Genomic DNA, 14,073 nt, shown 5'->3' with positions numbered 1-14,073 from the left:
ACGGACGGTGCCCCCGGCTCCTTCTCCCAAGGCGTTCGCTCGCCTCGGCTATCCAACCGGCTCCCTTCGCGCTTTTCTAGCTGCCCTATTTCTCCACCGCGCGGCGAAGTCCTCGTGAAGAGACCTTCCGTCCCTGAGGCAGAAATGGTTCCGGGTCAGCGAAAGCGGTAGCCGACCTGTCGCGCTCGAGGGCTGCGGAGCTTTGGAGAAGCCGGCGAAAGGGACAGTCCGGGGAACTCTGGTGGCTCTCCCAGATTGAGGCCGGAGAAGGGGTGCGCGCATGCGCAGAGACGGGAGCTCTGGTGTTATTGGCGGCGGCAATAATAGCAGGAAGCCGCTCACCATCATCGCGTGACGGGCCGCCTGCGCTCTCCTTGCTTAGATCCTCGGGAGGCGGCAGCGGGGCAGCCATGTCTCTGAACCAATATGAGAGACATTATAACTCCATCAACTCCGACTTCGGGAGCGAGTCGTCCAGTGGGACCGGCCCCCGTCCTGGTTCGGGCTTGGGAGGCGAGCAAGAGGAATTGCATTATGCCCCTATACGGGTTTTGGGTCGGGGGGCGTTCGGCGAAGCCACCCTGTATCGCCGGACTGAGGTACGTCGTTGCCCTGGTAGTACAAGTTTTCTTCCTTGCATAAACCGAGGCCCCGAATTTTCCTCTAATCCCTCCTTCGCTTGTGTTTTTTTAATTATAATTTGCTTCTTTGCTTGATTGTTAAAATTCCTCATTTCTTTGAGGTGGCCCATTATCTTACATTTTGGAAGTTTAAATTGGGGTGGGAGGAAGGGCTGAAAAAAATTCCATTAAACTGTATTATGTTCGAAATATATGCAGGAAGATCTCTATTTTTTTGCAGCTCCAGTTGCCTGAGTTTTCAGAAAGGATACATTTAACTATTAGTTGAAGTATTACAAAATGTCTGAAGAATTTCACCAAAGGGGTGGAATGACTATTACAATAGCAAGTGCAATCCATTATTATTATTAATATTGTCATCATTATTAGTAAGTTCAATATAAATAGATAAATGCTTAGACAAATCTGAACTCACACATACAAATGGAATTTCACCTGATGGCAACTGTGTAGAAAAGGGGATTTCAACAGAAAATCAGTCCTTGATTGTTGCAAAAGGCACACATTCCAAGCTGAAATTACAAAAGGGAACAAAGTGTCTATTTTATAGTGTTTTCTGTTCAAACCTACAGTTTGACCACATTTGGAATCCTGTATATTGTAAAGCCAAAGGACAACAGAATAATAACTGAAGCCACTTCCTTTTGGGATACAAATGGTTGATATTCTTTAACTTAGAAAATAGCAAAATCTAAAAATGATAGAGGTGAATAAAACAGTGCAAAGTTGGAATATAGAGAAACTTTTCCATTTCAAAATGAATAATTCACTGATTCTATAGTTATTTCATTAAGAGCTGGGATATCTACAACAGATAAAAGGAAGCACTTTTTAAGGTTACTTATATTAACTTATGGCCATAGCCCATAGATTTATTTATTTATTTATTTATTTATTATTTATTTATTTATTTATTTATTTAATTAGTTTGTATGCCGCCCACTCTCTAGAGACTCAGGGCGGCTTCCAAGTAAAAAAGGGAAGGGGAAACATACAAAAACAAAACAACATTAAAAGGTCCACAACATTCACAACCTAGGATGGGGCTAGACAAAATCAACAGCCCCAGACCTGCCGGAACTTAGGTCTTAGTCGCTTTGTGGAAGGCCGGAAGGGTAGTAAGGGTCCGGATCTCAACGGGGAGATCGTTCCATAGGGCCAGAGCAGTTACAGAGAAGGCCCTCCCCCGGGGAGTCGCCAGCCGACATTGGCCAGCAGATGGAATCCGGAGGAGGCCTAGTCTGTGCGATCTTATGGGCCTCTGGGAGGTAACTGGCAGGAGGCGGTCTCTCAGGTAGCCAGGTCCGATACCATGTAGGGCTTTAAAAGTAGATCAAATACATAGTTTATATCCAAACTGTTTAGTCTTTGATTATGTGCCATCAAGTCAGCATCAACTTTTAGAGATCACATAGATTTTTTCCATGACAATCTGTCTCTAACTTGGTCCTTCAGGTCTTCACCCATTGCAGTTCTGGACCCATTGCTACTATAATTGAATCAATCCACGTTGCTTCTAGTCTTCATCTTCTCTTTCCTTTCACCTGTCCTAGGATTAGGGCCTTCTCCAGGGAGCTTGGTCTTCACATCTTATGTCTGAAGTAGGATAATTTGAGCCTGGTCATTTGTTCCACTAGTGAGAATGTGGGTTGATTTCAATAAGTGATCCACTTATTTGTTTTCTTGGCTATCCGTGAGATTCTTAGGAGTCCACTCCAAAGTTCAAAAATGTCAATACTCTTCCTGCCCTGCTTCTTTGAAGTCCAACTTTCACTTTCATGGAATGTCACAGGGAATACATAATTTGAAGTGGTGATCACTAATTAGGCAAATTCATATAAGATAAAACTATCAGTAGATAGTGATGGATCTATGTTGAAGGCAATCTAGTTCTCTTAATTCAATTGCTAGGAATGACTTGGAAATTATACCACAATGGGTATTGGTTCTCCTTTGACATTTAGTTTGCCATTGTGCAAGCAGAATACAAGATTATATTGTCCTTTGGTCTGATCTAATATAGCTCTACTGGCTATTCCACAATATGTACTCTGCAAACATTTCTGTTTGCTTTTCTTTTATTGGTTTGATAGATTTTCATCCAGCTTTTCCTGTTGTATATAGGAAATTTTGTACTTTTCACAAATACTTTATGAAATATATAATCTATAATCCCTAATTCTTCTTCCATATTCTCTAGCAGTGATGGTGGCGAACCTATGGCACGTGTGCCACAGGTGGCACGCAGAGCCATTTGTCAGGGCATGCGAGACGCTGCCCTATTCACCTTTTTTAAAAGCCATTTTTCGCCCTCCCCAGGCTTCAGAGGCTTTATAGGAGCCTGGGGAGGGCGAAAAGAGCTTCTCCCCCGGGAGGCCCTCCAGAGGCTTCATGAGCTTCCCTGAAGCCTCCAGAGTGCAAAAACCCGACCCTACGGGCAAACCGGAAGTTCGGGAACTGACTTCCAGTTTGCTTGTAGGGTCATTCTGACTGCTCCGGAGGCTTCAGGAAAGCCTCTTGAAGGTCCCTGAAGCCTTTGGAGCGCTTAAAACGGCCCTCTGAGCAAACTGGAAGTGACTTCCGGTTTGCTTGGAGAGTCATTTTGACTGCTCTGGAGGCTTCAGGGAAGCCTACTGAAGGTCCCTGAAGCCTTCGGAGGGCTTCCTGGGGGAGCGGGGGGGGGCTGTTTTCACCCTCCCCAGGCTCCTATAAAGGCTCTGGAGCCTGGAGAGGGCGAAAAAAGCATGCAAAAAATGGGGGTCGTGCCTGTAGTGCGCACATGCGCACTGGGGGGGTCGCGCATTGCATTATGGATGTGGCACGCCTGCACACGACCCCCCCCTGCGCTCCCCCCACTTATGGCACGCGAGCCAAAAAAGATTTGCCATTGCTGTTCTATAGTCTTCATTTTTTTACTTTTCTCAATTTTTATAAACAACTTATTGTGAAGCTAAACTTAAGGCCCTAAAGTAAAAGCTATAAGTACAGTACTTAGTAGTCCCCTTCTTTTCTAAATCACCTTCCTTCTACATATTAGGCAGGTATTAATAGTAGAGGTCTAATTTATGCATATCTAAAGATCATGTCTGTACATGGTGTCTTTTTGTGTCACATAGCAAAAATAGCAGCTTCTAAAACAAAACCTTGACTCGCCTGGCCCAGATTCAATTTACCATTTCCAATAGTGTATTAAAATAATTTTAGATATTTATTATATATCTTATTGAGCCTCAAAATCATGTTGCTAAGCCCAAAAATCATGTTGCTAAGCAAGGCAGTTATTAAATAAGTTGCTAAGTGAATTTGGCTTTCCCATTGACTGTCCGAAGATTGGAAAGAGGATCACTTGACCTCAGGACAGTGCAACTGTCATAAACATGAATTTATGACCAATTGCCAAGACATGTTGCCTGGCACGCACAGCATCACCCATTCCTCTTCCAAGTTTCTGACCTTTGTGCATGCAGCAGTGCAAGAAACTGGAAGCATCTCAATTTTGATTATGTGACCATAGTGATGGTACAGTCGTCATAAGTGTGAAAAATGGTCATCAGGCACTTTTTTCAAAAGTGTTGTAACTGAACAGTCACTAAATGAACTGTTGTAAGTCGAGGACTATCTGTACTGTCTAATGCAGTGATGGCGAGCCTTTTTGGCACTGAGTGCTAAAAAGGGAGTATGTGTGTGCACACTCATCAGGGCCGCAACCCGGAAGAGGAGCTGCCCAGGGGTCTTCCGGTTACTGGCGTGCCGATCAGCTGGCCGGTGCACATGCTCATGCCGGAAAATGGAAGGCCAGCTCTTCCAGTTTCTTGCACTGCTGCATGCACAAAGGTCAGAAACTTGGAAGAGGAATGGGTGATGCTGTGCGTGCCAGGCAACATGTCTTTGTGTGCCACTTCGGGCACGCATGCCATAGTTTTGCCATCATGGGGTCTAATGCCTATATATATTTACCCATTTTGTATGGATGTAATATTACTATTATCCTTCTTACCTTCTTTACTACCCACTCTTATTGGTAATACTATGATTATTATTACTCTGTTGTTTGCATGTACCCAGAGACAAATTCCTTGTGTGTCTAATCACACTTGGCCTAATTATTCTATCCTATCCTATTCTATTCATAATTTAAGTAGTTTAAAACCCTGTCAAATAGGATCAAACAGTAAAGCACAAAATTCAGCAACACAAAGGTTTTAATGAACAAATATTTCTTCAGATGACATAGAAAGTGAATAAGGATGGAATTATACATTTGCAAAATTTATTTTAAAAATGTTCTCTCTCTGCATAATGAATCCTTGTCCCCTCACTATTTCTTAAAAACAATTTATGGCCACCCAACTTGAATAATGCGACTCTGGGTGGCAATATATTTATTTACATTTATTCTTTTATTGTACTGGGTTCCCAAAGTTTGCCCCAGAACTTGATATACAGGTTTTTTTTTTAGTTGATCATACACCATATGCTGTTTGGGGATGCATAAATGAAGTATAGATTCCTTCAAGGAATATGCATTCTCATATAAAGAAAGACATTTTAAATAAGATTTTTAAAGAATCCACATGATAGAGGCAGATAAATCACATGACACTTCATAACTATGTACATCATGTAGCAGATGTAACAACTCTTAATTGCAACAGAAGAAACAAAACTCTGAAATATTTTGACAATTCATGTATGTTTATTATGTCAGTTATGATATTAAAAATTGGACTGGATTCAGGATGTTTTTGCATATAAGGCTTCAAAAAATTTACCTAGATTAAATTCCTTTGAAATTAGTGTGACTGAATTGATTGTTTTAATTATAAAGGACAAAAAATAATATCTTGCTCAATGGAGTTGGGATTATGAAGATGATTTTTTTCAGTTGAAAATAATTGCTGCATGAGGAATTTGGATAACGGAGAAATAAATTTTGCTCTTATTCTGTATTGCCTGGCTAAATTGTTTCCCAAACTGCCATTTAGCATAGGAAAGAAATGTCATTAGCATATTCTTTTCTTTAACTTTGTTTTTAGAAAAGTAAAGAAGTGGGCATTTGAAAATAAAATATTGAAGATGCAGAAAATTTGCTTCCTTTCCAGCAGTTTCCTTTCCATGGCAAAAAAAAAATTAACAGTATAGAAGGGGGAAAAAAACTAGTGCTGCATTACATTTTAGCAAAGTCTAGGGCTAAACTACAAACTACATAACATTTAAGAAAGGCATTTTAAATAAGATTTTTAAAGAATCCACATGACAGAGGCAGATAAATTCTGATCTGAGTAAAGAGCATGAAATCTGATAAATTTGAGCTATATGGATTTGCCTACCAAGATATCTCTTTGGTTTTCTGAGAAAAAAAATTAAATATGTGTGAAGGCGGAAATGTTTTTTTATAGTGTGTGTTTTCAACTCATACAGTTCCAGGCAGGCCTTTGATTTCTATCTTTCATAACACAATTACAATTAATTATTTAACATCATTAACAAGTATATTTTCTAAACGTGGATAATTTTTGAATGCCACATCTAAAATATTTTTAATAGTTTATTAAAGACAAGTTGAAAATCCTTAACATAGTTTCAGGGGCTACCAGAATTAATACATTAACTAGATAAACTAGAATCTTATCACAAGAATTTGATATTGATACCAAATAGTGATATTCCTTATCAAATCACCATCTTGTTATCCACTGTAGATTATATGCCTGAAAAGCTGCAATATTAAATTATTACTGAAAAAGGTTAGTTCTTGGAATCAGAAATAAGAATGAGCATTTGAATCCCATATTTAATTTTTGGATGATTGAAGAAATAAATGCTATTTTTAAGATGTTTGTGAATTATCTGGCGTATACATCTAACTAAGCAGGCTTTTTAAATTGCAGGACGATTCACTTGTAGTATGGAAGGAAGTGGATCTTACCAGATTGTCAGAAAAAGAGCGGCGTGATGCTTTGAATGAGATCGTTATTCTTGCTCTGTTGCAACATGATAATATCATTGCTTATTACAATCATTTCATGGATAACACCACTTTGCTGATTGAACTGGAGTACTGTAATGGTGAGAACAATGTCTTGTAAAGAGCAAACTTCTCTTCCATCTTGAGCGATGGAACAGAGAGAATCTGTACTTTGTTTACAAATGTTAACTATAGGTAGATTGACAAATGCAAACAAACTTTACCTTGCAGGACTGCCATTTATGTTTCAGAGATATATATTCTGTAGTAGTTGCTGAATAAGAGACACTTAGAATCAGAACTACCTAAAAGAAAGATATGGTACTAAATACACACCCAAGTTGAGGAGATTCGAAGAATAAACAGAGTAAAGAAAATTAAAAGTACATGAGAAATAATCTTTTTAGTTTAAGCCATACACAGTGCTCCCTTCTCCTGTATTAAATATCTTGGATTACATTTTTCCTTCTTTGCAAAACTTTACAGTCTTACTTTCTAATTAATTTTGCAGATTATTAGCATCAAAGAAATCATTATTTATTTAAACTTAAATTTTATTATTTTCCCAAGTTTATTGAACCTTTATTTGTAACATCTTTTGAGGTTTGGATTGAAGGTGGCAGCAGTAGCAAAGAATAGAGCAGAAATGAGAATCCTTTTTTCCATGGAAAAAAATAGGAAAACATTAACATCCCCTGAGGGATTTTTATTACACAGAGAATATGTGAAATTTATAACTCAGTATTTTTCTTTCTTACTTCCAGGTGGAAATCTCTATGATAAGATCCTACGACAAAAAGACACATTGTTTGAAGAAGAGGTAATGAAAACATTGGGAGACAAAGGGAAGTCTGCTTCTCCTTTATTCACTTGATCAGCCTTTAATTTGGTTTTAAAATAGTCTTCCTCAACCAGATTACCTCCAGAAATGATGAACTATAGATATCATAATTTCCAGCCAGTATAGGAATTATTGAAACTGTATTCCAATACTTTCAAAAGGGTTCATCAAACTGTATAGCAGCAGGGAGCAAATAATCTCTACAATTAAAAACAGTTAAAATAACACAAACAGCACCAGATTATCATAATTTATGAGTTTTGTGAATACTGATATTTTGTGTATACTTATGCAGAAATGTGAATTCATAGGAGTTTTAAGGGAAATTTTTCATATTGAGGTCTTGTGAGATTTGATAATCTCAGGGATTTAAAAAAAATTAGGGACTCTGCAAATGCCATCAAGAGGCTTGTGAGTATATCATGCAAGCATTGTTGTGTCACCCTCCAGCAACTGCTGGAGAGTAAGCAAGTTATGTAGTGAAATGGAAATCCAATCTGATTATATGGAGGGCACCTTGCCTTTGCCATTGCCTTGCACTGAGACAGTGTAGGAAAGTATATGTAACAAGGATATTTGTATTATGTACATTTAAAATATTTGTCTGATACTATAGATTCCACACTTGATATGGCTTCCTAGGGGATTTATGAGTCTGTTTAATTACTGTGACATGACTATAGCCTAATAGTTTTAATAAAGAATTTGTTTATTACTGCCACAACTCTTAGAATTGTTTTCTTCTACATTTTATATTTAAAAGAATGGAACATTTTTTTTCTGTACTCCTAAAACTAATTACTAAGCAGAAAGATCCATGCGTTTGTTTTTATATATACAATTATTCGGCTATTGTTATATCAGTTTAAAATGTGATTACATATGTGGTATGTTCTCTGTGTCCAGTGAGGCATATTTTCTGTTCCAAAATATGTTTTGAATTGCAACTTTAGCACTTTAAAGCCTTCTTATTTTTAAAAGGCCATTTTATTAAAATAAGATGTTTTTCGTCTTCATGATAAAATTCCAGATTATATTCAATGGTTGCCCAATATTTTACATATCTGTAAAAGGGAGACAAGGAGAGAATACAGATGTTAAAAGAAATGTTTAAAGTATAGAGTGGTGGTGTGACAGCTGAAACTTCGAATTAAGGGGTGTAAAGACCACCATGATTTTTTTTTGAAATCTCAGTATGTTATTAAGTTATAAATTTTTTTAGCATCCATTATCCATTTGAAAACTATGAACTAATAATTTCAGGAAGGGAACTTTGTAGAAAAGTGCTCAATATTGAGTTGCTCTTAAATGATAAAATCTACTTTCTAAAGAAACGTTCAATTAGAATATTTGCTGTGCTGGTCTCCTAAAAAACTTTTTTTTTCCTTTGTGAACTTCTGGTTGTTTTTGCAGATGGTAGTGTGGTATCTCTTTCAAATTGCATCAGCAGTGAGCTGTATCCATAGAGAAGGAATTCTTCACAGGTACTTTAATTTAAGTGCAAAAGAAGGCAAAAATTCTGTCTGTTGACTCTGACAAATATAATTAAATGAGAGTTCCTCAAATTGCACACAACCAAATATATGAAAGACCATATTCTGCAGCATCATTTATCTGACAAGCATTTTCATAATATTAACTGAATTACAACTTATAGTTTCCATATGACATAAAAAGTTAATGGATACAGAGAGTTGTAGAAGGCTTAGATTCCTGTTCTACAGTGAAGCTCATTGAATGAATTTGGGTCAATCATCTTTGCCTAAGTGTCATCACAAGGTTGGTTGTGAGATTAAAATGGATTGGGAAGAAACCATGTGTATTATCTTGAGCTCCTTGTAGAAAAAGCATCATGTAAATGAAATACATAAATATATGTAACTGTAAAGCAAACTATTTAGATTGCCATATTATTTTCTGTAATTGTTTGACATTTTATAATTTTGCTTCATATTAACTTTTTAACCACTGGACCATAATAACATTAAACCTTGTTCACAATGATAAGTTATCCCATTCTGAAGCCATACTAAATTGACTTTACTTTCATTCTAACTGTCTCCTCTGAATTTCTTTGGTGATAACACTCTCAAGTAGCAGAATCTAGGAAAAAAACTAGTCTTCTTGGAGTAAAAATGATACAGTTAGAAATACAGGCTTCAGATACTCTTATGAATGCCCAAGAGGGTTATAGTTTGTTGAGTAAACTTTTTTTAAAAAAATTGTGGAAGTATTTGAACAATTTTGTTCTTTTACATGGATGCTTCATAAAAGTTTAAAAATGTTTTTTTTAATCAAGGATTACATTGAAATGCATTCTTCTAGTCCTCATAGATGAAGAAGCAACGCATTCTAGCTTTAACTATTCATTACTTTTAAACCATTAAGTCTTGAATAAGATTAAAGTGGTTTAGAAACAAACATATCTGTACAAAATGCAGATTTTTTTGCCCCTTTATTTCATTTTCTGCTTATAAAACTAGAATTAATTATTAAAAGGTTTATGAACCATTCTTCAGGATTGTCTGCATGGTATGGAAACTATTAGCTAGTGAAATAGCTTCTATCTTTATCTTAAAGGCCGTCTGCATAAAGACTCTTGTTCTGAGGTTACGCATTTGCTGTACTACATCTTTCGGTTATCTGATTTCTTTTCTTAACATCTTTTAATGCATTTTACTGCCTGGCATTTTTCATAATTAAGAATGATAATACATTAATAATAAAGGTGTGAGTTAAGCGGATGAAAAAATTTTGTGATCAAAAATTCTTAAAATAAAAATCATATTTTGTAATCTTGTATATTAATCAAAACTATACATATATACAATATATTCATATTGTATCACAATTGGTTTGTGTAATATCTAAATTTGTTTACTTAATAAAGAATGAAATCAACCATAAAGTGCTATATGCAATCCCTATTTTAAATGATACTCCAGTTGGGACTCCTGGTGATGAAATGACTGTTCAGATATAGACAGAAGCAACTGCTTCTGAGTGTAGTGAAATTGACACAGAATGAGTAGTTTTCTGTGTAATTTTTTGGCACTATAGAAACTTACAGAATACATTTTTGTTGTCCTTGTTTTTAAATCATTCATATGTAATTCAAATGCATATAAAGAGCAACAAAAATATCCAGAACAAAATTAATGCATTCAATAGCTTTTCTTGAAAACGAGAGTTATAATATCACATCCATAAAAACTAAAGTTTGATGCGGTCAGCTAACTCTTGGAAATCTAGTGGTCAAAAAGGATTTCCAACAGTTAACTGAAGCTGTCATATTCTTGAAAAGACAGATAGGTGTTAGAAGGAAATAGCAGGGCCTAGATAATCTCAGCTGATCTTGAAAGGAGCTAAGAGGATCAGATCTGATTAATTCTTGGATGGAAACCACTAGGAAATCCCAAGGCTATAGGTTAACCTGGGAAGAAGGCAATACTAACACTAATAATCGTTATTATTTATTAAGCATATGTGCCGCAATCTCTGAACATCTCTGGCAGCTAATAGCAAACAAAAGCAAATGCTTCTGGGTGGTTGTCAAAAAAACAACATGGGTGTTATCTAATCAGCAGTTAAAACAATTTGAGGGAAAGTTTACCTTTAGATACAAAAATATTACTTTTTAAAGTTAATCATAGTTTTCTATGGACATGCCAAATTGATCTTCTAGATACGAGCTTTGTAAACAACATTATTTTTTAACTTTGTCTATAAAACCCAAGGATTTACCTCATCTATTTTTCCTGCTTTATTATGTACTTCTATGCATATCTGTCTAGGTCCCATTGAGTTCTATGGGGTTCCCTCTCAGAAAGAATATAGGACTGCTTCCTCATTGCACTTCAACTTGAAATGAGTCTAGTATCTACTTTAACACACATTTAACTGAGAATACTAGATTAGCCTGCTTTAAAACTAAAAAAATAATAACAGCTTGCATCGCATGATAAAGTTTAGGACCTCTGCAAAAAAAGTAAGATTGTACACATGAAGAGGGTATTAATGCCTTCAGAATGCAGATAGTCCTCAATTTATGACCATAATTGAGCCCTAATTTTTTGTTGATTAGTGAAACATTTGTTAAGTGAATTTTGCCCTATTTTATGACTTTTTGTGCCACAGTTGTTAAGTGAATCTGGCTTCCCCATTGACTCTGCTTGTAAGAAGGTTACAAAAGGGGATCACATGATCCCAGGACACTGCAACAGTCATAAATATGAGTCAGTTACCAAGGATCCAGATTTTGATCATGTGATTATGTGGATGCTGCCATGGTCGTAAGTATGAAAAATAGTCATAAGCCACTTTTTTCATACCACTGTAACTTTGAATGGTCATTAAATGAACTGTTGTAAGTCAAGGATTACCTGTGTTAACAAAGTGAATATGTTATTTTTTAAAAACTTTCTGTGTGTTGATATAAATATTTATATCTCAATGTTTCTTTCCTAGAGATATAAAGACCTTGAATATCTTCCTCACCAAAGCAAATCTCATAAAACTGGGAGACTATGGCTTGGCAAAAAAACTGAACTCTGAGTATTCCATGGCTGAAACTGTAAGTGGCTGCAGGACGAATGTGATGATTATGATGATGTTTCAGCTATTTGGGACTTTATGCACGTCAAATAATACGATCAAGTGTTTATTTCTTACTTTTTCCTGTTCTGAATTATTTCTAACAAAAGTATCTAAATTTGCAATTCAGATATTTGAATTCTTTGAATTCACATCTAGATATTTTTCAGTAGATTTTTAAAATAAATATATGGCTGGCTCCTCCCTATAGCCCTTTAGGAAGGCATTTAAGGCCTGGCTCTTTCACTAGGCATTTGGGTCACAATAACCAGAGGCCCCATTGAATGAGTTATATCAAAGAGTTCTAATCACTGTTAGAACTATAACAACTATATTAGTTGTTTTTAATGCTCTGTGCTATTTCCTCCCTGTTTTGTATTTGTTGTTGTAACTTTTTGTATGCTGCTTAGAGTTACATTGCTTGAGTTGAGTGGCTATATAAATGGCTCTAAATAAATAAATATTCCCAAGACTGGGTTTGAAAGAAATAACAAACTGATCAAATGATACATCTAATGATAGAATGTGTATGTTGGCATTGGCAAATCTTTTTCTTTGTCCGTTTTGTTTAGTATAATTGTAGAATTGTTTGATATCTTTTTGTTTTGACTATTTGCTTCAGTTTGCTCTCTTTTAAAGATTCAAACTTTATATTAAGAAAAAGTAGATGCTCTAGTTATAAATAGGAGAATATGTATGTGATAAGATTCAATGATTACTTTTCTACAAATATGCTAAAGCAAATCTGAGCTTTTGGGAGGAAAGAAGATAAAAGGACAGCAAATTAGAACTTATTGTATTGTGTCTGCTTGATATGGAATAACTGATCTAATATCTCTAATATCTATTTTTGTTTTGTAGTTGGTAGGAACTCCATACTACATGTCTCCAGAGCTCTGCCAGGGAGTAAAATATAGTTTCAAGTCTGACATATGGGCAGTTGGCTGTGTTGCTTTTGAACTCCTTACCTTGAAGAGAACATTTGATGCAACAGTAAGTCACTCTATGGAACAACTTTGCTCATGATTAATACTGCATCACCTTTTTTATATTGCATTGTCCTATGGTGAGTGATTAAGAGAAAGTGACTCCAATTTTAGATACCATATGACAGTGAAAGTTCTAGGTGAACTATGAAATTCTCATATAGAGATCCCTTTGGCTTTCTATTGTTCTTCTGAAGTTGCTTGCTATCTTGCAATACAGATAAAACTGGAATTTATTCAGGGCTGAGACAATTAAAAATACAGTTTCACAGACCATCACCTCAGGAAATTTCTCCTTTTCCATTTAGACCCAGCATGACTGGCTGGGGAATTCTGGGAATTAAAATCCACATATCTTAAAAGTTGGCAAATTTGAGAAAGACTGGTTTAGATTATTTCGCTTTTTCTTTCTTAGAATCCCTTGAACCTCTGTGTGAAGATTGTGCAAGGAAACAGGGCAATGGAGGTTGATTCCAGCATATACTCTGTGGATCTCATCCAAATGGTGCATTCCTGCCTTCATCAGGTTGGTGAGCTACCTTCATTCTGTGATGGCGGTTTTTGGTTTGAGAGGGTGTGGAGAAGGAGCCCTTGAAACTTTTTACCAGCTGTCAGATACTAAAAACTCCTTATCAAGCTCACTTGCTTTCTCTAGAGTACAAAATTAAAAGAACTAATAGTGTGGCTTTTCAGTCTTTTTCTTTTTTCAATGTTGAATATTTTTCCATTTTTTAGATTGGATGGTGTACTATTGTTTCCCCTTTCCGTATCTTTTCTTAACTGCATTTAAAAATCATGTACTGTAAAGAGAGAAACCAAATAATGTTTATCTTCCTTTTTTTGTTGCCCCACATTCATTGTTCTTTTTTAACCATAAAGAAAGCAAAATATATAATATTTTCCAGAAATAAAAATGAAATGTACCTTCCCACCCCAAAGACATATAAAAACAGCTGACTTTTAGCAACCTCTCCCATTATGGTTTTTTTCTTTCATCTTTTATGCCCACTACCTTTCAGTATGAAAATTATGAAGTAGCCCAGA

The 14,073-nt window shown here is 36.1% G+C and overlaps 1 protein-coding gene across 1 annotated transcript in view; it reads left to right on the top strand.

The window, feature by feature from the left end:
• The first annotated feature begins 307 nt into the window (after positions 1-307).
• The window catches only part of NEK9 (NIMA related kinase 9), a 35,838-nt gene continuing 22,072 nt past the window's right edge, over positions 308-14,073 (top strand). Inside the window, exons 1-7 of the mRNA XM_032231691.1 lie at positions 308-599; positions 6,533-6,710; positions 7,374-7,429; positions 8,864-8,934; positions 11,918-12,023; positions 12,905-13,036; positions 13,445-13,555. Coding sequence (XP_032087582.1) covers positions 411-599; positions 6,533-6,710; positions 7,374-7,429; positions 8,864-8,934; positions 11,918-12,023; positions 12,905-13,036; positions 13,445-13,555 — 843 coding nt within the window. The 5' untranslated portion in view covers positions 308-410. The remainder of the gene's footprint in view (positions 600-6,532; positions 6,711-7,373; positions 7,430-8,863; positions 8,935-11,917; positions 12,024-12,904; positions 13,037-13,444; positions 13,556-14,073) is intronic.

Source organism: Thamnophis elegans, chromosome 1, assembly GCF_009769535.1.
Source record: "Thamnophis elegans isolate rThaEle1 chromosome 1, rThaEle1.pri, whole genome shotgun sequence".
Classification (NCBI taxonomy): Eukaryota; Metazoa; Chordata; class Lepidosauria; order Squamata; family Colubridae; genus Thamnophis; species Thamnophis elegans.
The sequence above is the reverse complement of the archived record's forward strand: the minus strand, read 5'-3'. Positions and strand labels throughout refer to the sequence as shown.